The 25,028-nt window shown below is 34.3% G+C and overlaps 2 protein-coding genes across 2 annotated transcripts; one reads left to right on the top strand and one right to left on the bottom strand.

The window, feature by feature from the left end:
* Positions 1-887: 887 nt before the first annotated feature.
* On the bottom strand, positions 888-7,282 carry LOC111781173 (uncharacterized). The gene is made up of 3 exons (XM_023661628.2): positions 7,101-7,282; positions 5,609-5,802; positions 888-1,182 (listed from the first exon to the last, which is right to left on the bottom strand). The coding sequence occupies exons 2-3, from the start codon at positions 5,729-5,731 to the stop codon at positions 1,135-1,137; spliced, it is 171 nt and encodes a 56-aa protein (XP_023517396.1). The 5' UTR covers positions 5,732-5,802; positions 7,101-7,282; the 3' UTR covers positions 888-1,134.
* A 16,014-nt stretch (positions 7,283-23,296) lies between these two features.
* LOC147786599 (uncharacterized) lies at positions 23,297-23,933 on the top strand. Its single transcript, XM_087120326.1, has one exon. The coding sequence runs from the start codon at positions 23,310-23,312 to the stop codon at positions 23,799-23,801; it is 492 nt and encodes a 163-aa protein (XP_086976452.1). The 5' UTR covers positions 23,297-23,309; the 3' UTR covers positions 23,802-23,933.
* Positions 23,934-25,028: the final 1,095 nt, after the last annotated feature.

Genomic DNA, 25,028 nt, shown 5'->3' on the forward strand with positions numbered 1-25,028 from the left:
CTCTATGATCATGTTGGTACAAATTTCATCACTTCTCATCTAATATTCAGTGAGATATGATGGAAGGAAGTTATCGGGGTTCAAAAAACACACCTAGATTCTAACAAGACCTCACTGGACGAACCTTCTATTGCCTTCGATATCTTTTGCAATCTCATTCTATTCACTGAGATGAATCTAATGACACTAAAATCATTCCTATTATGCATTGTCTAAGAGAACTTTGACCAATGAAAAATCAACCAAAACAAAATCACATTTTTGTAATATGGCTATGGCTTCTAGCAAACATGCCATTTATGAACTCTAGCCATAGCCATATTACAAAACACTATTAATGAACTATAGCTAAAGCACTATTGTGTTAATGAACTATAGCTAAAGCACTATTGAGAGGAAGATGCTTGTTCTTAACCATTTGATCTTAGTCGTCTTGCGTAGAAAGAGCCAAGCAAAGACCCCCTCTATGATCCAGAGAACTGGTACATTGATGTTCTATAAGTTAATAAGACAGAGCATAGTTCATAACTTTAAATCTAGTTCAAAAAGAAAAGGTTGATCAAGCTCTCTATGCACAAAAAAACAGAGTATATTTCGCATTTGAATCACAAAGATGTAAATGCCCACCTTCAAAACGTAAGAAGTTAAAACTACCAAAGTGAAATATGCATCCATCTCGAAAACAACTATTTTTGTCCCCACCTACATCAAAACTTGAATGGTACAATGATACATTGAAAAAATTGAATTTGTAAGATAGTGAGCATAGACAGTAAGAACATCATTCTCAGACCTATTTTTCCAATACTATGTGCAAGAAAGAACATAGAGACTCAGTTAGCATGTCTGTATCGTTGGCAGAGCAAACTGATCAAGCAAAGCAGATATCAACAAAATCACAAAAAGAAGGCATATTGATTATGACATATCAATCATGAACCACGGTCCAGTTCAAGTGTTAACAAACAATAAATCCTGCAGTTAGCAAGCAAAGGGCTTTCTTATCCCATTTTCTTTATCTTTATTTCTTGAATGATAGAAATGATAAGAGAAAATCCCACATAAAAAGATCGGAGTATGGGGAACCTAGATGAAATGTACAGTCCTAATGCATTGCTGATAAGATTCTGTCTGCTAGCTTTTCCCTATAGCAGCTTCGCGTTGCTCCCGGCGATGTTCTCTCTGCAGCAAGAATATGAGAACATCTGTTACAAAAATATATAACAGAGAAAGATCTTTGTGGGAAGTTTTGTTCTGGAAATAGTAAATGTCCATGTTATTAACAGGTTTGGGATGCCAAGCAAAAAAATCAGACTTGCTGTACAAGCAAGTGGGTGGACAAGTGCAATACAAAATACCAGCAAAGCTAGGCTACTTACTAACATAACTGGTAGGTATAGATATAAGATACAAAACAACATCTCATTGATAAGATCTCTCAAGGCTGAAGGAGTTAAGGGCAGAAAAAGTTCTCCACTCAGGAATGATGGAAGATACAGGACAGTTGGAACAAAAAAAAAAAAAAAGAAGATCAAGAACTAAAGAAGTTGTTTTGACAACTGTTTTCAGAACAGTTTATTTATTTCGTGTTTGCACAGCTAATTTGTTCTTGTTTTCTTTTTAGCATGTTCTTGATGAGTACTTGTTTTTCAGATAGCAATTAAGTGCAGGCCCAAGGAGATCAGAGAACGTCCCATCTCATCCAACACTCAACCAAAAAAGCCTAAACGTACATAATGTACATAATGTTTACTTTTTCAACTGAGCGACATCGTGATCTTGACACGCTCACAACAAGCCTTAAGAGGAACTGAAGCCCCATATTCATTTTTCGTCGGGCTTTGTGGCTTCGTCAAACCTTAGGCGAGGTTTGTCTTCCCAACCGGACATCACTAGTGCGGAATCCAAGCTTGTTCAGCCACACATGTCGCCTGCGCGTGTATGTTCAATAGTTTGGGACACAACCGACTTGCCTCTACACTAGGCCAAGTCATTCAGCTTGACCTTGCCTCTACTCGGGCCAAGGTCTCTCAATATAATGTCACATCCAACATCATCTTGGTTCCCAATTAACATGGCCCATATGTCTTGACACCATCCCAAGTCATGGGGTGTCGTTGGTCATTGCAACTCGCTCGGTCATGCCATCAAGAATGGGCCAATGTGTTCATATTATCAGGACATCTCGAACATCTATCCATCTGGGTTCAGTCGAGGCATTGGTCTTTCTATGCCCATGTCATGTCGTTTATGAACTCCATACCGGGTAGATGGTGCATAATCCAACCTCCGATACTTGGGCTAGGGTGCAATACCAGCACACTCGTGCCACCCGGTACTGTCTTTGAAAGACCCATTTCAAAGGAAGTCATACGAGACACTCGTCTTGCAACGCTTGTCCTCACTATGACACACGTATGTGCCACAAGATAGCTCGCTTAGGCCATAAGGCCTAGAGGTGGTGGAGAGCTAACACCATGTCTCCCCCTAAGGTACATTTTGAGGCATTTCCAAACTGGCGGGTGTAGACATGGTTTTGGGGAACGGACATACAGTGACGTGGAATCCGACGGTGTCCAATTTGGTGAGCTTCATATCTCATATGGACGAACTTGACTTCAGAACCGCATGTCTAAACTCCTTCGAAACCCTGACTTTTGACGTTAAGGCCTGAGGCGCTACCCGACCCTTCAACAAGCCTATCTGTGACACTCTTGTCTATTCATTGCCCTTATCTTGCTTATGCCTTGTTTTCTCTTCAATGCACAAGTTACATGGTGTGTTGGATGATGCACTGTCCTCCTCAGTCGCATCATGACATTCTTCAATATTCGCCCTCGCGTGGCCGGATGGACGCCTCTTGAGGGTCACCGCCTTACTTGACTCTACGTGAGGGTCACAACCTACTCTCTTCATAGTATGGTTGTGAGACTCCGCAACCTAACTTTCCATCCTTTAACCAAGACGATGCCACTCAAATAACTAAAATATTTTGAGCCCCACTAATACAGCGCTTGCTCATTACCAGTAAGTCCCCCTTTCCCATTCTTCTCGCACACATATCACCTTAGGGACCGGGGTCAATCAATTCTCACAAATGACAATTTCAAAAAACAGAACTCCTTTCACATAAATTTTTTGTAAATAATAACTCAATGTGCACAACTATGTCTCTTTAGTATTGTTCAATTTAACCATGTAGGGAAATGTTATCTTCTTTGATACTTTGGTCCGCCCTCCAACTCTCTTATTTCTTTTTAAAATATTTTGTTGGTACGACTACTACTATTAGGTATTAGCATTAGGTTATCGTCTACGAATACACACATTATATATAATTTATTAATTTATTTCTTCAAGTGAGCCTTTCGTTGATGCCCGAAAGAAATGAAGTAAATCGACACCATACAGTGCATCCTTGCTTTCAAACCACTAATTTTGTAACTCCTTTCCAACCCTGCAATCCAAACTTTATCTTTCCCTCAAGGTAAAAAAAATGCAAAATGTAAAATCAAATGTTCCAAGTTAGATCCCTAGTGGCCATGATTTTAATCAAGAATTATCATTGTCTAAAACTCCCTAAGCCACTCTAGATATGGATGTTTCTTCCTATAATTGTAATGCTAGCAACTGTGCGGCCATATGCAGCAGAATAAAGCATTTATTGTTGGTGGCACATCCATCATGTCACAGAACCTTCCATTAAGAGTATAGTCAAGCCATGCCGTACAGGCTTAAATGAGGACTTCGATCAGACAAAGGTCAAAAGGAATCATGACATCTTCTAGTGTATGGTTATGATAACTTATACATCATTGTTGCAACTCCAATGTTAAGGGGGCAGGCAAGGTACAGAAACAATAACATGGGCTATTTCCTAGTTGAACAATGTCGTTTACTGAGTCCATAGAAGAAAAGTAAAATGACATCCTTATTCTTGGGTTATCAATATACTATATTCGCAAGAATTTTTTCTTACAATTTATTTATTTACTTTTTATAAAAGATACAAAGCATATCACTATCAAAATGACGAGAACAAAAAAATGGCAAGAAGATGCATTAGGAGATAGGGATGTCAATTCTCCGTGCATTGGACATGTAGCTTACCAAATCAATTGTAACACAAATGGGAATGCAAGCTCTATAAGATAGGGTTTAGTCTAATACATCAACTATCTACTCAATATCCTTGAACAAGTCCACAATCACTACACGCAATAAACCTTGGTTTGGTGAATTGAAATTGACCTTAAATGTAATAGGACTCCCAACTACTCTGTGCGATCGTATATTGAGGTCCTCCTCATTGGTTGTTGGAACGACACGAGTTAGACCTTTGTCAGGTTGTAGGGGGCTAACCAATGCGAAAGCTGAGAGATTTTGTTTAAGGGCTCTCATGATGTCATGCCAATTGTCATGGAAATGTTCCCTTCGCACATTGATAGCAGAGAATAGGTGCTAGGTAAAGAGTCGCGAACTTAGTGAATCAGTAAAACTTGTGTCGCTTGGTTAATGTGGTTGGTGGGTTCTTATTTATTCCTCTTTAATGCCTTTTTTTGGATGATACCCAATTACTACTTGTGGGTTGTTGTTGGTGAAGGAGTTAATGCTAGAAATGAGACTTTGCCATCGTTTTTTATCCTCGTCCATCTGTTCCAAGCTTGGCTATTTCATCATAGTGACCCTTTTTGTTTGATATCTTTTTCACCCAAATGAAAGTCTCCTCTATTCTTGTTCCATTGAAAACCTTGTGTGTCAAGGGGAGATTGCAAAGTCTAGCAAAACAAGCATGGAGCAGAACTAGAAGCTTTGGTGAGACTGAAAATGACTTTGGTACCCTGGGATCATCTCTTATGGAAAATGTTTTCCTTTCAATCTTGAAGGAAGTGGGATGGAGATACCAGCTCGTAACATAGCAATGTGACGACGATTCCATTCAAAGCTGCAAAACATGGCTAATGGGATGAGGAAAGGAAAGTTGGGAGGGGAGAGGTAAGAGGGTGATGAGAGAGAAAGGGGAGACATGTGAGAGGTTAGAAACCAATTAGTGTTTTGTGGATTGCAGAGGGGAGAACTTTCTTCAATATGTTGGAAACCAATCTAGCAATAACTTTGTAAAGACATATAGTTAATTGATAATCCAAGTAGACTCCCGTAATTGTTACTCTAATACTAATTGATAATTCAAGTGGATGGATCATAAAATAGAATACGAAGTCAATCACTCAAGAACATCAGCACTCTGTGAGCACAATTGCTCTTCGAGTTTCCTCAAAATTATTCCCCCCTCTATCTTCTCCCAGTACATAGTCCAGACTCTATAGTTCTCACAACTAGAAGCTAACAATCCCTCAGCCAACTGCAACTTTACCTTCTCTAGTGAAACCTTACAAATATCCTGGTTCAGACATTCAATCACAACATTAAAGCCAGACAGAGAAACAATGACAATGTGAATTGACACCAAACACAGAGAATAATACATATTTACCACAAGTATAATAAACTAGTATCCATGTACATAAAAAAACGGCATGATGAACCCTAACAAAGATGCTATGTAGATATCATGCAAATAACTTGAGTAAGTGATAATTGAAAGTACCCTTCTTTCCCAATATGGATGAAAGCATACAAAATCATAGACTGGTGTGATGGTTGATACCAGCACCACATTGAGACCAGTAAACACAAGGAGCGCAGTCATAGGTCGTGTTCGGTGCGGCATAGTTTTCAATCAATTTTTTTTAAAACTCTAACAAGTTCTGAATCTGAGTCCTAGAAATGAATCCAGTCATTCTGAAAAGAGAAGACAAAACATATCATGAATAATTTTTAAAATGAATCCAGAAATTCTGAGAAGAGAAGACAAAACACGCCATGAATAATTTTGAACAGAAGAAGAATAACTTAATTCATGTATACGAGCCTGAAAGTTATTCATCTTATAATTGCTGACTAAGATAGTTCTAATCAGTATAATGGAAGATAAAGCCACAACATGGTTTTTCACCCAAAAAGTATAAATTTTAAACACAAAAATCTATTGCCTACATTCTATATTAAAAATGAATTACTAAATACCTACAATGTAGGAATAATTACTCATTTGAATTATTCCCCTGATCTCAGACGTGTTATTTATAGTGATGATATCTCAGATTTGAACATTGCAAATGGCTGGTATAGATTAGAAAGCTTTCAGACATCTACTATCTTGTCAAAGCCAATTCACCTCACAAAAATAATAATGCAATGCAAAAGTGGTTTCTAAGGGACATTCCGTCACTCTTGTTAATGCCAATTCCAAAAGTGACATTCTAAGGGACATTTCAACGAACAATTCAAAACTGAATCCTAAGTACAGTTTAGACTAAACACTAAAGGGAGCTGTGACGGCACTGCATACGCATCTTCCCAATTATAATCTAGAAATATCATCATAGTTAAGGTTGTTTTGTCAGTCAGACCAACTCCTACAACCTAGGGATTACAAAAGAATTAGATAAAGAAGCCTCTAATGTTAATAACAACTGGAAAAAAAAAAGGGTATCCATTGAACTGTGGTGTGCGCTTTGCAAGAAGGACCCAGAACAACCAGGTCTAAGTTTTCAAAAGAAATTTGGCTAAACTATTTTGATCCTAATATCTGACCTTTTGCTTGTTAGGAAAAATTGGAATACAATAGATTACTTCACTTCAACTGGTTCTAGATAAATAAGGAAGGGAGATTCTGGAAAATTCATGGTGGGCGGTGCTTTAAAATTTTTTGAAGAATAGAAACAATGCAATTTCTGCAGAGAATAGAGATATATACAGAACACCAAGCCTCAATTGAAGGACATATGCAATAATTTAAATGGCCGACGGTAGCAAACGGCAGTCGGAGAAGTCCCAATTTGCCGCAAGATTTTTTTTCTTTCTTTCTTTCTTTTCTCTTTGGTTGCTATTAACTAAGAAAATTAAAATAACTCCTTCGTCCTTCCATTATTTCATTCACAAGTTCTAATTTGCATTTTTTTCAAGTGAGAAGAAAGACAAAGATGGAGATTTGGGAAAATACTGTAACAACGAGAGAGTAGAAAATCACTGCATACCGCTAGAGGGAGCTGTGACGGCACTGCTGGAAAAAATATGGTTGGACCGGAGAAAGGCGGCGGCGGCGACACTGAGCTGCTGAAACGGAGGAGGAGATGGCGTGAGAAGGAGACGGGTTGAAGAACGTGAGAATGGGAGGAAGATGGGTAGGTTCAGGGATTTTCTTTTTTTTTTTTTCTTTCTTTCTTTCTTTATTTTTAGGTTAAAAAATAGTTTTTTTTTTTTAATAAAATATTCATACACTTCGAGAATGAAAATCATTACTTTTTTTAAATATTATTATTAAATTTTTAATAATATGTCAAATATATATTTAAATTTTTTAAAAAAATTATTAGTACCCGTTCAAAAATATTTATTTTATATTTAAAGAATATATCTAAAACTATTTATTTTTAAAAAAAATTTAAAAATTAAAGGGTATTTTTATTAATATAGTCCATCCTTTGCGAAATTAATATTTTAATTTTTGAATTTTGAATTTTAGTTAGTAATATGTTAATATAATTTAGCTACTAATAATTTTTATATGTAAAAATCAAACATTTAAATATTAGTTTTATCCATCCCATATCATAAACATTTAATGTCGATGTATTTCATTTAAAACATTATAATAAAATGTGATTTTGGTCTTGCATGTCTCGTCAAAGAACTTTAATAAATTAATCAAATTGAAATCAGAAGAAAAATAACAGTAAAATGTCGTACACTAACTTATATGTTACTAAATGGAAATGCAACTAACCAATACTAACTTATAGTCTACTAAATTCAAATTAGGAAACTATCCTAAGCATGTGTCACGGTCTCGTGGTTGTGATGTCACTGTCAGCCGTATATGGGAGCCTTGTCTTTACCTAAAAGATAGGGTAGCACATGGCTTAAGTATTTTAAGAAATACTCAGTAATTGACCTCCGCTATCGGGCGTCAATGGGGTCAATGAAAACACATACAATTTCATGAATGGGACCTATCATAATAGTCTATTCTCCTATGAGAGCTATTCTAAATGGGCAACTTGAATGGGTACTTAATTTTCCTACACACAGTTCACACATGCGGGTATGGACCCACCAGTCAGTTCGCACACCTCCTGTGTCCCTTTCTTATCGGGTGAACATTTTCTGGTAACTGTTGATGCCGGACACCTATTAGGAATAGCGACTGTCACGATAGTATTATGATAAACATAATGATCGTTTTCTTGTCTCATAGCGTACGCGTCCGTACTATCGTGAAAGGAAGGGGTATCCCCCGATGCATGAGCACACAATAATGCATGAGGTCCCAACATTTTTCCATTTTCATTATCAAATAATACAACCCCGCTAGTATCTTCCTTCGTATCATATCATTTCGTCATATCATTTATCATATCTTGCATCGTATTTTAGGGTTGTATTTCATGCTAGTTCATTGTTTTGCATGTCAATCATATCATATCATTCATGTTACACATATATCACATCATAACGTTTCCATGCTTTCTGACATAACAATCCACATTATGCACATATTATATCATATCTTATATCATAACAATTACATCATTTATTCTAAGCATGTCTTCAACATATCATATCTTAACACATCATATCATAAACATATCAATTCATCAAATACAACAACATTCACTTATCATAGCATATACATATAATTTCATAACAATTTGCATATACGGATATATATACGACTTCTTAATGCTAGCTTAACGCTGCTCTCTAAAATTTAATTCTACATAAGAAATTTTACAATTATAAATTAGCATTCTGCTATGGCAAAAATTTAAACTAGACTCCAAGTAAGGGATCTCCCGTTCAAGTGGGATGATCAAATGAAGGAAGGGATCTCCCATTTATAGTTGAAGCCAACTCCCCTTCTCAACTTAAGCGATGTGCGATAAATTTCTTGTAACTCTAGGAAGTGAAGGTAATTAACTCTAATAAGAATAAGCCACCTTTAAACGAGAGTTATTAAGCAAGACATTTCATACATTGAGAAGTAATTTTAGGGATATAAGGCCTTTGGAGAAGGATTAAAAAAAAACCCTAAAGGACAAAAATGTCATTTTTCCAATTTCTAGATTTTTAATTTCTTATATTAGAAGGAATTTTAAGATGCTGAACAATAAATTTTAGAAAAATGGTAGAATTTTGGAGAAAAATAATAATAAAATATTTAGAAAATGGAAAATTACCAAAATGCTCATGAAGTTTCACTTAATTACGAAACTACTATTGAAGAAAATCCGCAAGCATATTTGGATTCCAGAATTGTCCATTATTACGAAATCATCAGTATCTCACATCCAAACATTGGATTGAGCCAAAATTTGAATATGTTCGAGAAGACTCGACATTCTTTAGATCCAGTGGTTGAAATCTAAAACCAATTTCAACAGGACCCTTATCGGAGTAGATATTTCCGATGTGAATTCTAGAAACTTTTAAAATAAAAAGAGAAATTTCACTACAAGAACAATCAATGACAGTGTAAGCTTTATCTATAAATAAGAAGTTTTAGATAATATTTTACGACAAGAATCAAGTGATTAGGATTCTTAAACCTTTAAACTTATATTATAGGGGGCATGGTTTATCATTTTTCATCTCGGGATTTCCAACAAATTTCATGAAGGAATTGGGCCCTCAAAAGCTCGAAGCCCAATAACTTTTTTTTAGATTTATTACCATGAGAAACATGTTTTTGAACGAACTTTGGAAGATTATAACTAGAGCTACCTTTTATGAAACAGTATGAAATGAGTCTCTATCTCTTCTTTGAAACTTTATCTAAATGTTATGTGAGGAAATCGATTCCATTCACCTTTCTACACTTTTTCAATTTTGACTTCTTCAAGACCGATTCTCATAAATTTCTTTACGATTCCTAAAGTCAGGTTCAAAAGATAAATCTAATGAAGAAAATTTCAAATCATTCAGATACCGAAAGCTTGAGAACGAAAGTCCCGAACGTTGACGACAAGGTAAGTAGCCACCTTAAACTTTTCTTAAGAAATACTCGTAGAAATCACTTGAATTTCTATATGAACATTAAACCAAGTATTAGTTAAGGATATATGAAAGAAAAACACCAAGAATCGAGAATTAAGACTCTAAACAGATCAACTTACTTGAGATTTAAGAAACGTTAAAATAACCCACTAAATGAACACCTCTTTCGTGACCAGATTATTTTTACCATTAAATTAGAACAGCAATTATAGTTTATTGACCATTCAAATTCAAAGCTTAATTTTTTTTTTTTTTTGGAAGAACATTAATTAAAAATTAATTGAGCTATTTATTAGTTGACACAAATAATTAGACAACTTATGGAAATAATAAAATAATATTTATTGTTTTGCATTAGGACCATCTAGTTTGGTAAGTTTTAATTCCTCTAAAAATTAATTAATTTTATTTAATATTATTATTACTTTTGTCATGACATCATCTCCTTGAGATCATTGCTATGCGCAATAAATAAAGATACCTCAAGACCTTCATATTTTAGTTTAATAACTAAAAAATAATTTCTATTTAATACAAAGAAAAAGACGAAAATTTAAATTTCGTTATTTTTCTTTACACTTCCTTGCAACGTTCTGTAATTCGATTATTCAATTCTTTTCAAAGATGCTAAAGCTTTCGTGTGAACAAGTGTATATAATGCTTCAAAAACGCATAAGACGTGAAATGAACGGGAAATGGGCTAATAATTAGTATAATAAGATTAGTTTTGAATAAGACAGATCCAGACTAAAGATGAGGTATTTACGAAATCTAATGGTATAGATTTTTCTACTCACAATTATTAATTAAATACATTGAATATAATAGAGTGGTTCCTAATTGTAATAAGTAAATTGGTTGAAGAATGAGTTATGTATGAGAATCAAAGAAGTAAGAAACTATATACTTAGGATCCTATCGAATCCTAATGAATAATCAATGATTTCATAACACACTCAAAATATATATTTACAAACGACTAGTCTTCATGAAATCATAAATATAGAATTAATATTTTTTACTATCAAATTCGTTGACCGATCAATTTTTTTGGAAATAAGTTTAGTAAAACTAATGAATTACAAAATTTGACCAAATTTAGATATTTGGATCATCCAAATTTGTCAAGATTCAAGGGTAAGATTTTAGGTTTTTAGTTTTGGTAATTCAATATGTTGTTCTTGGAAGAATTTAGCACATGTTTTGGAAGGAAGCTGGAGTTGAATTGAAACGAAGGTCAATGTTCGGCTCGTGCATCAAGAATGGTGAGATTTACAATTTTAGACTGATTTTGGACGTATTTATTTCATTATGTAGTTGATTTTAAATTACGGAAAATATATATATATATAATTGTAAAGATGGATTAAAACTCTATGACTCTTCTAAAGAAATCAAGTTAATTTGAGTTACGTACAAAAAGATACAAAAACTGGAAGAAAATAGAAAAACCTATAAAAAAATCTCAATAAATTTGGAAACGGAAGGAGAATGATAAATTACAAGGGACACGTGTTAGATGCAGAGTGGATGATTGAGGCTGGCTAAGACATGAACATGTATCCATACGAGACATGCAATCATCGAGGTATTTGTGCAAATCGGTATAATCCATGTAATCGGTACTAAAGAATGTCTAGGATGGAACATGTTAGTGAAAAAAGAAAAAAAAGAGAAAGAAAATGATAGGGCGTGGATCAAACTATGAAACGTGGGATTGGACGCGCCAAATCAAGCGCCACACGTGCCTCCATGGGAAAAATCAAAGGAATTCGCACACACCTCTAGATTCGAACCCACGGGTCGAGGTTGGTTCCACCAACCAGAGATCGCCACATGGTGCAACGATGGTGCGAGTGCCCCTCCTTAGACGTACATGCACACTTGCATGTGGCTGCGCACATGGAAGGCTCAATAGTTGCGTGCGAGATGAAGTTTCTTTGCCTTTGTGACCCTGTTAGTCTATTTTCGCTCTAATTTTGATATAGACACTATTTTTACTTGAAATAGAATCTACTTTTGGAGCGGCTAACATACAGAAAAACTAACTTAGGGAGGCACGCGTGATCTAAGTAGCCACTCGAACTTGATGCAAGTAATACTTGTAGGGGTCGCTATGACGTGTTAGCATGCAATCTTGCTAGAAGTTATTATAATATGCATGATTATGACTCAAAATGAGCATTTTGGATGAGAATGACTTATATGTTAGGAAAATTATGAAAACACTCCTAGAATAAGAAATTCTTTCTTTTCTAATAGAAGGGGGAAGGGATATTGTGACTTGTGCTCTAAGTGATTGATGAATGTTATCTCCTGGTTGAGTTTGCTTGTATGTTTAGATTATGATTTTCTTGCTCTAAGTGTTCCATAGAATGTCTGCCTAGACAAGCATGCATGAGTGAAAGAAGCTAATATTAGGGCGCTAGAGTTAGAGCGGTTTTCACATTAACCTACGTCATAATGTTTCAGTAGACCAAACACCCTAGGATCGTGAGCGGCGATTAGAGTTCTAAGTTTAAGTATACCTAGAGATTTGATTAGCCCTAATAAGTTAACCTCGAGAATTCTAGAAAAAATTAGATTTGTCTTAAACTACCTAGATGCCCCCAAGGACATAGTAATCATCCACGATATCTAAGTATGATTAGGTAAGCTCTCTGGTACCATGGGCATTGGGGTTGTTACCAATCTTTGTTTTAGGACTTGGAAGCTTGCCTCACACGCATCACTCCATGTAAAACTTGTTAGCTGTGTAAGTGGCAAGGCTATCTTAGCGAAGTCTTGCACAAATCTTCGATAGTACCCCACTAATCCTAGAAAACTCCTCACCTCTGTAACTGTAGTTGGACGTTCCCACTTGGTAACCACTTCGATTTTGGTGGGGTCTACAAATATTCCATCCTTTGATACCACGTGTCCCAAAAATGATTCTTGTCGAACCAAAATTCGCACTTGAAGAACATGGCGTACAACTTGTTCTCTTTCAGGTTTGTCAGGACTTTTCGGAGGTGTTCTTGGTCTAATTTCGAGTATACTAGGATGTCATCTATGAACACAATAATGAACATGTCTAGACAATACTTAAACACTTTATTTATTAATTCCATAAACACAACTGAGGCATTGGTGAGGCCAAACGACATCACTACAAACTCGTAGTGACCGTATCTCGTCTTTCTTTAATCTTGATTTGATGGTACCATGACCGAAGGTCTATCGTGGAGAATACCGTTGCTTCCATAAGTTGGTCAAATATGTCTTCTATATGAGGGAGAGGGTACTTTTTCTTTATTTCTTATTTATCTCTCTCTAATAAATGCACAGGCGCATCGATCCATCATTCTTTTTGACAAACAACACCAAGGGGATACTCTAGGTGAGATGAAGCCTTTGTCCAGTAGGTCTTGTAACTGTTGGGTTTTATGTCCTAAAACTCATAGTTTGTAAACAAAGATATATTCTATTTTCAATAAAGTTATTATTGATGTTTATTCAGTAAAAAAAAATTGTTATTGAACTTTACAATCATTAATCTAAATCCAATAAACTAAGAACACTCTGGCTATAGTATGATTACTTGAACTATATGTAGAGACATAAGAGTGGATCAAGTTCAAGTATATAGTCAAAATGATCTATAGTATAAGGATAAGGCTGAGTATCTTATTCTGGGGACACTATGGATGCGGCCCACTTTTGTATATGATATAAACAATGTGATCACTAAATTGTACATGTGGAGACATGTGAGTGGGGGCGTCCTATGCAATGAGTATTGCATAAGATCGGACCATGAAGAAAACCACTCTCACTTTATAAAGTCGTTTACTGTTGAGACTGATTTTCTTTTCATTCGATAACCTAGGTAACTCGGTTTTAATCGTGAGCTAACCATGAACTCCTGTTTATTCGGAATTATCCTCATGGGTGAGAGTGGCTCTAGTTCGCCGACTCAACAGGCCTCCTATTTCAGGGGTAAGACTGGGTGAATGGCTGGGGACGTGGGGTGCAAGACGGAATTCACTCCTACCCACTTTTAGGGATAGAAGAAAGGTAGTTCCCTTAAGCACTGACTCCAGGTCTTGAACAAGGGGCCCCACCCTCTCATTGGCCTGAGAGGGATTCGGTTTACTGGTTGGACCACAAACCAATTGTTCATTAGAGGATCAGTGAGACATAAGGAACAAGAAGTAACTTCAGGGGTAAAACGGTAAATTGACCCAGCTCTAGTTACGAACAACCTGTGAAGGATCGACTTACTAATCATGGTTATATCAGATGGACAGAAATTTATCTATAGTGAGGGGAGTGTAACTACTAGGCTATAGTGGAGTGTCCTAGTAGTTAACGAATGTTGGTTAACCAAGTTAATGAGTTTAATCGGTTAATCTTGGATCGTTGGAGCCCATGATCTATAGGTCCATTAGGTCCCTCTGCTAGCTCATATCGGACTAAACCATAGAACAGTGTGACGAGTGAGTTCGAAGTGTTCGAATTCAAATTAGGGAATATGCGTTACATATATACGATATATTTAACCGCAATTTTGTTTTATTTACGAATTAAACGAAAAGAGAGAATCTGAGATATTTAAATAAGATTTAAATATCTTAATTAATTATGTGTCGAAATTGATTGGGATTGGCATTTGAATTAATATTAAATATTAATTAAATAGTTTAATTAATCATTTAATGTTACCTTACTTTGAAATTCATTATTCAAATTAATTGTTGAATTAAAATGAAGAAAGTCAAAATGTTGACTTTCATCTAATGGAAAAATCCATGTTAGTGGAATTTTGAGGTGTCAAAATTTTGTTTAACCAAACTTGCATGTTTGCCAAATAAACCCCACAAGTTTGAGTGGAATTTTGAGTGTCAAAATTTGGTTAACTCAAACATGCATGCTTGCCACATAATCCCAAACATTTGAGTGGAATTTTAAGTGTCAAAATTTGGTGATCTCAAGTTTGCATGAACATGCAAACTTGACTCTTTAAATAGAGTGATCATGATACTTGGAAGGGCTTCTTCATCTTGATGAAAAAAAACCTTGAGAAAAACCTCTCACAAACACTCTCTTTCACATATACAAAATCCCTCCCAAGTTTAGTCACTCACCGGATTCCACAATCCCGTTCTAAGGCCGGAGGATAGTGGAGAAGACACTAGTGGTGGTTCGAAACCTGTTCGTGAGGCAAAAGGAGTTTGAACTACAAAAGGTTAGTATTTAAACTCATTAAGTTTTAATACTTATGAACATGCTAGTTATTTACAATAATTGATGTTCTAAAAGTGCCTAAGATCCAAATTGCTTCCGCATGTGTTATATTAACACCAACAGTAACTGCGCCTTGAGTAAATTCAACTCTATTAGCGGCATGCGATAGGGTGCTTTGGAAATAGGCCAATTCCCGGCTCAAGTTCTATGGCAAAGTCTGCTACTCGTGAAGTGGGTATTCCTGGTAGGTCTTCCGAAAAAACGTCAAAAAATTTGTTCACTACTTGTACAATGTCTAAGGTCTTTTCCTTTCCTGTTACATCCACGACACATGCTAATATAGCTCAACCCCCTTGCTGAACTAGTCTCTCAGCCTTCATCATTGACACTACCTTTGGGGTAGTCTTGGTGCATGTACCTTTAAACTTAAAGCTGGGTCCCGACAGCAGTGAAAATATCACTTCCTTTGTACGACAGTCTATACTAGCATGGTTTTTAGCTAACCAATCCATGCCTAGTATTTCATCAAAATCTGTCATGCTAACTACTATCAGTTCTACACATAAGGTCCGATCAGCTACGATTACTTGGCCATCTTTTAGTCTATCTTTAGCTATTAGGTCCACCCCGCATGGGTACTTATAGACAATTCATGCAATGCAATAAGGATTCTAGTTCGAACTCTGCTTGTGTAACAAAAGGAACAAATATAAAAGAGCGCGTAGAGCCAGAATCAAATATGGTAAAAATGTAATGACCTAAAATGGTTAGTATACCTGTTAATCCAGTGTCGGACCTCCCAGTATCTCTTCTGGTGGACGCATAGCCCTAGCTTGAGCACGAGTTTGCACCAGTCTATCCGCCTCTTCTATTTCAGGTAAAGGCAAAACATCCCAATATGGCTGACGACGACATCGTAAGTAGAGACCATAACACATGCATAGGATAGTGGTATTTTACTTGTTTTTTTTTTTTTTTTTTAGTCTTAGGTTAGTATAGAGTTCATGATAATGTATTATGATAGTTTTAAAAGTTTAGTTCCATATAAGAGCATAGGTTATATTTTATAATTAATATTTAAAAACAAATTTAGATACAATTTAGTACACATTGGAGTGGATAATAATAATAATAATAATAATAATAAATTTAGTACCCTTGTAAGGATAATAATAATAATATATTTTAATTTAAGTCTAATGAGTTTGAATTTTATTTAACAAAAATTTCAACTAAAATATATTCCATTTTTTTTTATTAAAAAATTAATTAATATATTAGTTAGAAAATTGAATTTTAGGTAAATGAAATCTTAAAACTTTTAAATTCTTTTATCTAACCAATCAATAAATTAAAAAAAAAAAATTGAATAGATTACATACACGTTCAACTATTTATTAAATATTTTTTTTTAAGTTAGACCAAACAACCATAAATTCGAAACTTCTCAAACTAAAACTTGTATTTAGGTCACATTAGATACTCATTTGCTTTGAGCGTTTTCGTCTCTCCTGACAAAATATATATATATATATATTATTATTTTATTTTTTTTTGAAAAATTAACTTGTATTTTGAAAATATTTTGTTAAGGTAAGAGAACTTAAAAAAAAAAAAATCAATAAAATTGAATATTAAAAAGAAATTTAAATTATCTTTGCCATCCTTAAATATGATGTCATTCAGGTGACGTGTCGCTGATGTCAGTCCTCTTACGTGGCTATTAGGTGGACAGCTATTCACTACCATTATTGCGCTGGAAATTTACTTATTGCTTTGCCTCTCCTACGACTCTACCTAGCGCGTGCATTACACTGTTCCTCACTGTCGTTGATTTTTGTTTTCTGATTTAAATAAATTAAAATGTTGCTAATTTTATAAATCTTCTTAATTTCTTCTTTATTATTTAAAATTTTAATTTAAATTCTTAAAATTTATCAAAAGAAAAGTGTTATGTATTAATCAACTTATTTATTATATTTAAAACATTTGACTATTCATTATATTTAAAACATTTGACTATTCATTATATTTAGGAATGAAATAAATTATTTTATAATCATCTATATAATTTTAATAAAAAAGAAAATAGGATTGAAATATTTAAAAGTGAGAAAAATTAAAATATGGTAAAAAATCTTAAATAATTTGGACATTTTTTTAATATAACAAATCGAGGTATTGGAATTTGAATCTCAAATTTTAAAGACATGAAAAGCATAAGAACGTATAAATGTGTTACTAGGTAATCAAATTATACATTCGCAACATTATGATAAACATAATGATCGTGTTCCGATGCATGACACACGATGATGCATGAGATCCCAACATTTTCATTTATTATCATGTAAAATAACCCATCTCGTATTCCTTCATATCATATCATTTTACACCATAGCCTTTAAGGCACATATTACGGTTTAATCTCCTATCATTCATATCATATATGATCTTATGTCACATCATGCACATAACATATGCTTCGACATATAATATCATATCATAAAACACGTCACAACATGTTTTGTATTATCAAACGTATTACACCATAACATATATTATCATCAACACGTCACATCATAACACATGTCATAACATTAGCATAACATATCAATAATATTTCATAGTCATATCATTTCATGACATTTCTTAGTCATATCATTTCAAATATATCATATCATAATCATATTACAGACATATCATTTTACGCATTTTCATATAGGGTAAGTAGATTAGTAGTTTTCTTAAGGGTTGATTTCAAGACTTAAAAATAATGGTGTCTCGTCCTCTCACTAGCCTAAAGACTTCATTTATGGCTGGATCATAAATAAATTGTTCATTAGAAAATGAGGGATAATTAAGAGGTGAGATTTAATTACCGAAATCAAATAGACTCTGACTTAACTATAATTACAAACAACTTGTGAATCATCAACTTTCTTGCAATTATTATATTAATAGACACAACTTGTCTGACAATACATAAGAGTGCAACTCTAGGTTTATAATTGAATGACCCATAGTAATTGATTAAAAATTATTTAATTAATTTGGAACTTATAATATATAGGTGAATAGGGTCCCTTGCGAGCTCATAAAAACGTTAAAATGATGAATTTAATTAACAAATAAATTTAAAGGGTTCAAATTAATATTTACTAAACCCCGATCGAGCACAGCTAAAATCCATAAACTCGTTAAGTTTTGAATTCAAATAGTGTGGTGTGTGGTTGTTAGTAGAGGCTACAATTATACTCTTTAGACTTGTGGCAATGAGACCTTAAATATTGTAGAAGAAAAAAGAATGAAATTCTAGGAAGATTATTGAGTAGGCGCAAGGTTGAAGACGACTGGCGCGTAAGACACGCATGCATGATTGTGGGTGAAGGGTGTGACTAGCAACATAACAGGCGTGTGAGGTCGTGTGCGAGCTCCATTCAGCCTCTTGTTTGTTCGGTTAGACTTACTTATGACATGTTCTATTAAGATTGCCTATATTTATCTTGAAAATTGTGAAATATAGGTTATATTAAGAAAGATTGTGGTAGTTTTACCCTATTAAGCATACACTACAAGAAGAAAGAAGTTTGAAATTAAGTAAGTCGCATATCGAAACTTTTAAACAAGTTCTCACCTTGTTTCTACGTGAGCTTGTTGATTATGTCATTAGAAGTTTAATATATGTGTTTATGAAGTGGTTAATTGATTATATACGGGTGCATACGTGAGATGTGAGCATGCTACAAATGTAAAATGAAAATGCTATATCTCTAAGTAATGTTTATGAGTTAATTATATATATATGGATTCATGCCTAAAGTGTTATGACTCTAGGGGATGCTTATGGGTTAATTATGTCATGGGCTATATATGAGTATTGTTAGTATGCTAATCCCCGCGAATTCTTAGTTGATATGTTGTGTGCTAAGTTAGAGAGAATGAGAATCCTGACTGTCGGATTATATGACATTACAGGCCGCTAGAGAGTTTAGTAGACGGGTCGTATTTGACCGAGAGGGAGTCTTATATACGTGTTCGAAAATTTAGATAAGCATATAATGAGTGACCAGTCTAACTTTGAAATAACTAGAATATCCTTTAATGAACAAAAGATCCTCCTAAAAGAAACTATGAATTATTGGTGAATGAAACTTAAAAATGACCCGAAAGATGATTAATAAAACTAGTAAAAGATAAGTTAGCTCCTAAATTAATTACTCATCGAAATTATTTTAGTTTTTCTTTTTAGATAAACATGATGCCGAGTGACCAAGGTGATGAAACAAGTGGAGGCTCCAGGAATTCCTATCTAGATCCGAGTCTATTTTTTAGTACATTTACTTTTGTTGTTTGTGAACTTATATATGGTGTTTTGAGTTTGTAATTATTCCCCTAGTATTATGTTTCTTAAATGTAACTATGTGGTACAGTAGTAACTTTCGTGATTCGGTCTTTCAATGAGTAGGTGTTATATGTTTATGATGTGTTTGTGAAATAATAAGACTATGATATGTGTGAAACAATTTGATCAGGATATGTTTATGAACGATATGATTATGATATGTTTGTGAAATAATATGACTCTGATGTATTTATGAAATGATATGATTATGATATGTATATGAAACGATATGACTATGAGATGTTTATGAAACGATATGAAATGATAAGTCCATGTTATATTTGTAATACGATGTGACTACGAGAAGATACGTGAATATTATGACAAGTGTTATGATGATATGATAAATGTTATGGTGTAACACGTTTGGCGATGTAGTACATGTTCTTACATGCTATACTGATGATATGATATGACATGATGCACGATATGAATGATATACTGCAAAATGTGTCGACATAATGCACATCCCCAAATTATATAAGGAAAGCTACGATGAAAATGATATGAAATAAAAGAAAAATGGTAGGGGTTGTCTTACATGATAATAAATAAAAAAATGTTTGGACCTCATGCATCATTGTATGTTCATGCATTGAGGAATACCCCTCTTTTATGATAGTATGGATGCGCCACACTACGAGGCACGAAAATGATCATTATGTCTATCATAATGCTGCAATGGTTGCTATTCCTAAACGGGCGTCTGACATCAACAACTACTAGAGAATGCTCGCTCGACAAGAAAGAGACCTAGGAGGTGTGCGATGGTCTATACTCACACGTGTGGACCATGTGTAGAATAGTAAATACACATCTAATTAACTCGTTGAGAATGACCAAGGAATATAGACCGGGGTCTCACTCATGATTGTATGTATTTGCATCTAACTCCAGTAATGGGGTCACTTACTCATTATTTCTTAAAATAGTCAAGTCACGCGTTACTTGTATTCCAGGTAAAGGCAAGACATCCCTGCTGACCACAACATCGCAATTTGAGACCATACACATACATAGGGTAGTTGCATTTATTTTCTTAGACTTAAGTCCGATAAAATATATTTTTTTTAATTTTAATGTTTATTTATTTCATTTAGTATTTCGTTGTTTCGTTTTAAAGATGTTTTCAAACATATAAGTCCATGACAGTGTTTTAAGATGAAGTTTAAAAGCTTATTTCTGCACAATTATGTAATGATGACGATAACTACTTTAGGTAAATAGAAATCTAAAGTAGATACAAGAAATCTAACCCAACTTAAGAAAGTAGGTTGAAAGTATTAAGATATAAAAAAACATATTCATTATCAAGATGTTTGTGGCGAGCGATTCTGTCACCAAAAGGTAGCCTCCTAATCTCAATCTGGATCTTGAATTGACTACAGATATTCTCGATAAGTCTCCTAGACCGAGAACTGTGGTTGGCAAACTGTTCTCGATCGTCTAATATCAAGACTACATTATAAACATTTTCATATTTCTCACCAAAGCTCAAAGGTGTCATGCTCAAAATGTTCATATTTTCTTTCGCAACATCTTGATGGGATTCAGTGATGGAATGATTAAATGATGAGCAAGCTCTTAAGTTAAAAAGATCTCTCTCGTTGTTACTAACAACTATCTTTGGCGCATGTCCCTTGTTAGAACCTTCCAACTGTTTCTACTCCATCGAAAACAAATCTTCATGAAGGCGACATGAGACTGCTGGCCAAAGTGATGAGATATCCTTGTTTGGGTTATCCTCTAAAACGTTTTTAAAGGAATCAAGAACTTGACGCTTAGATTAGCCCATGCTCATAAACCTCTCAAGTGATTCAAGGGGAACACCGATTTTGGTAGTTGTTCTTAAATATCAAAATTTCCTTTTTTGGCCGAATAAGCCAAATCTAACTTCAAAATTTCGAAGGTTGATTTAACACATCCTTGATACATTCACCTCAGCCATGATATTCACTTGTTCCAATTAAATTAAATGGGACAAATTAACCATCCTTGAGTAAATCATTGGAGGTCTGTTTCTCGATTTTGCATCTTCTTGAGAGATTCAATTATTTCTTGTAAGTCTAAAAGACAAACCAATGTGTCCAGATCATCTGAGTTTTGCATCTTCCTGGGAAATTCACTTATTTCTTGGAGATAAAAAAAGCAAACCAATGTGTGCAAATCATCAGCAGTAGCCGAGTATCGAGCTGTGACAAATACTTGTTTAGAGTTATCTTAGTTGAGATACATTCTTCAAGACTTGAAAGCTCCGTTGTCCGAACCAACATTGTTGTATTGTGATAATCAAGCAACATTGCATATAGCAGCTAATCCATTTTTTCACGAACATACGAAGAACATTGAAATAGATTGTCACATAGTTCGAGAAATGTTATAAGCTGGAATCATCAAACCATGTTATGTTTTAGCTAAAATGAAATTGGCAGATATTTTCATTAAAGCTTTGGAAAAATAGCCTCATTTTGTGAAAGACAAGTTCAAATATTCACGACCAAGTGGATTCTCTTTTGGGTAGGCCTTGAAAGGAGAAGGAAAGCTGGAATGCCAGCAGGTGTCTATTATTTGAATTCACCCAACTCGATAGTAACCCATTTTTGGAAGGAACGTCCAGTGCTAAAGTCACTGAATGGGTAGGTCGCCAAATGTCCAGTGCTAAAGTCACTGAATGAGTAAGTCGCCAATCCCTAAAACGTCTATGTAATGTCCTTTATCTGTTGGGTTACGGGTGGGCATTTTACCAGAGGTTTCTATTGTATCAATCTACCCTTGTTTAATTCCTGTTGAAGCATATGCTCGGGGAGGTGAGTGTACGGGCTGATTGACATACACTCTCTTATTTAGTATTTTTTTCTCCTATTTTTAGAGTTGGTTATTAGTATATTAATTTGGTTAGTAGTATATTTGATGTATTTTATCTTATTTTCAAGATTTGTTTAATAATATATTTCCTTTTAGTGGTTAGTCGGTAGCTTATATTTTATTTAAATATTGTGAAAATCAACGAAGATTAAACTTTCAATCTCACTCATGTTTCTCATTCTTAACATAAAATTATATCGTTTCCTCTTCAATTAATATGGGTGACTTCAACTTTTTATAAATTTTGATACCACGGATACGAACAGGTAATATCATGATATAATATTCTTTTTTGTATAAGTTTTATGACTTTATTTTTAGTTTCCCAATACATATTATACTAATAAAAATAGTATTTCTTATATTTTCAGGAATCTACCTCTTACTTAGTGAACGTGAGACTCTAATAACCCTAACTCCAAATGTCGGGAAAAACAATCGAGAGTCTAAAAAGGAAATACATAAATAAATAAATAAATAAATAAATTAACCCCCAACTAAATAACTTTTAAATGTCCTTAAATTTCCCCCAAAATATCTTCGTCTCATACGCTCCTTGTCGGCGATTGGCCTCCCTTCTTTCCCAATTAAATTCTTGTCGGTTTCCCTCCCTCCCTCCAATCCCTATATTTTCCCTTCACTCTCTCCCCTTTTCCCTTCATCCCAAAGATTCCTCACCAAATAACCTCCCGAAATGGACGGCGGCGGCAACCGCAACGACCACACATCTCTCGGCGGCGTCCGCCGACGAAAGCCGACGAAGAAAACAAACCAACCCAACAACAAAAAGAAACCCATCAAAGTTGTGTACATATCGAATCCAATGAAGGTTAAAACCAGTGCCTCTAAATTCATGGCTTTGGTCCAACAGCTCACCGGCCAAGATGCCGACTTTCCCGACCCCTCTAAGTTCCACTCCTCCGACGTAGACGCCGGAGCCACCCCCGACCTCCTCCACAGCACGGCCGCCGCCGACGCCGCCCAGGACTATGATAGTCTAACGATGAATAATAATATCCCTACTACTACACTTGGTGTTGAGCTGCCGGCCGAGGACTACCTTCTTGGTAGCTTTTATGATGACTTTGACGACCTGATTCTTCCTCCTCCACTCATCGGAAACTTCTCCGAATTTCTACCAGCGGCGGCGGCGGCGGCGGTGATGTATGAATCTTATGCAATGTGATGTTTAATTTCTCTCTAATTTTGAAACTATTTAATTTTAATAAGCTTCCATTTCCCCCATTCGCTTCATAACATATACATTATATAATAAAGGAATTTATATCTAAAATAATGCTTAACAATATAATTACCACATCTATATTGTTCTTAGATCAAACCCTTTTTTGGATATTATATTATTATTTTTTAATTTAACAAACAAACAAAATCTCAAAGACCCATAAAGGAAGTCAATATATAAACTTTATTTTAATATCATAACAATTTTAAGATTGTTACATATAGATAATGGACATGAATATTGTGTAAATTACATTTATACCAATATATTTTATCTTTATATGATTGATATAATCATATATAATCATATATAATCATATAATACCACAAAATGTTTTTTTTTTTCCTTTCATTACATCTATAAAGAAATGACGAAGCTTATTCTTCACCACAAAATTTTAATAATATGTGGGTCCCTTTTTCTTTTTATTTTCTGGTTTTTGTTATGACGACAATAGACTTGCCCGTTGACTTAACCAATTTTATTTACATAAATTAAATAACAAGTTGACGAGATATACAAATAATTTTTTATTTATTTTTATTTTAGAAATTAACTTTGTTTTTGTGATATACAATTTATGCTCTAAACTCAAGTTTTTTGCGATGAGATATACGGTTTATGCTCTAAATTCGATATCAAGATTAACTTTTTTTTTTTTTTTTTTTTTTTTTTTTTTTTTTTTTTTTTTTTAATCTTATATACTTAATATCACTCTTATTTCAATGTTATCTCGGTTCATTCATGTATTATTTCTTTATATAAGTGTCGAGATTTGTTTATGGATAGAATGTGTAAAGGGTATGCCGATTTTATCCATTCATTTCAATTGAATGACAAGTTTGCCCCCAAAATTTGCGTGTCAATTCTATCCATTCGTTTTCTATACTTCTTGCTAAGATGCTTCAAATATGTTTTAATTTAATTATTTAATTATAATCCATCTCTCACAACTTTCTCGGCGTTTCGATGATTCTTAAGAACAGTAAGTTTATGAGTTCTTAGTCAACTTTGAATGCAGTTATTTCTCTCGAAAGTTAACGAAACAGAATCACATTAATTTATTGGATTAAAATTCTTCTAACATAGAAAAAGAGAAGAAAATAGGAAGAACATGAAATGTTGGAATTTTTGGAAAAGAGTAAGATGAAATCCCTTATTTTAAAC

The sequence above is a fragment of the Cucurbita pepo genome, chromosome 19 (assembly GCF_057944985.1).
Source record: "Cucurbita pepo subsp. pepo isolate OVF chromosome 19, ASM5794498v1, whole genome shotgun sequence".
NCBI lineage: Eukaryota > Viridiplantae > Streptophyta > Magnoliopsida > Cucurbitales > Cucurbitaceae > Cucurbita > Cucurbita pepo.

Bases quoted from the DNA above. Each gene is read 5' to 3' on its own strand.
- LOC147786599 (XM_087120326.1), top strand. From the start codon at position 23,310: ATGGACGGCGGCGGCAACCGCAACGACCACACATCTCTCGGCGGCGTC.
- LOC111781173 (XM_023661628.2), bottom strand. From the start codon at position 5,731: ATGCCGCACCGAACACGACCTATGACTGCGCTCCTTGTGTTTACTGGT. The intron at 1,183-5,608 runs GTACTTTCAATT...TTCTTGCTGCAG, and splicing joins ATCCATATTGGGAAAGAAGG to AGAGAACATCGCCGGGAGCA.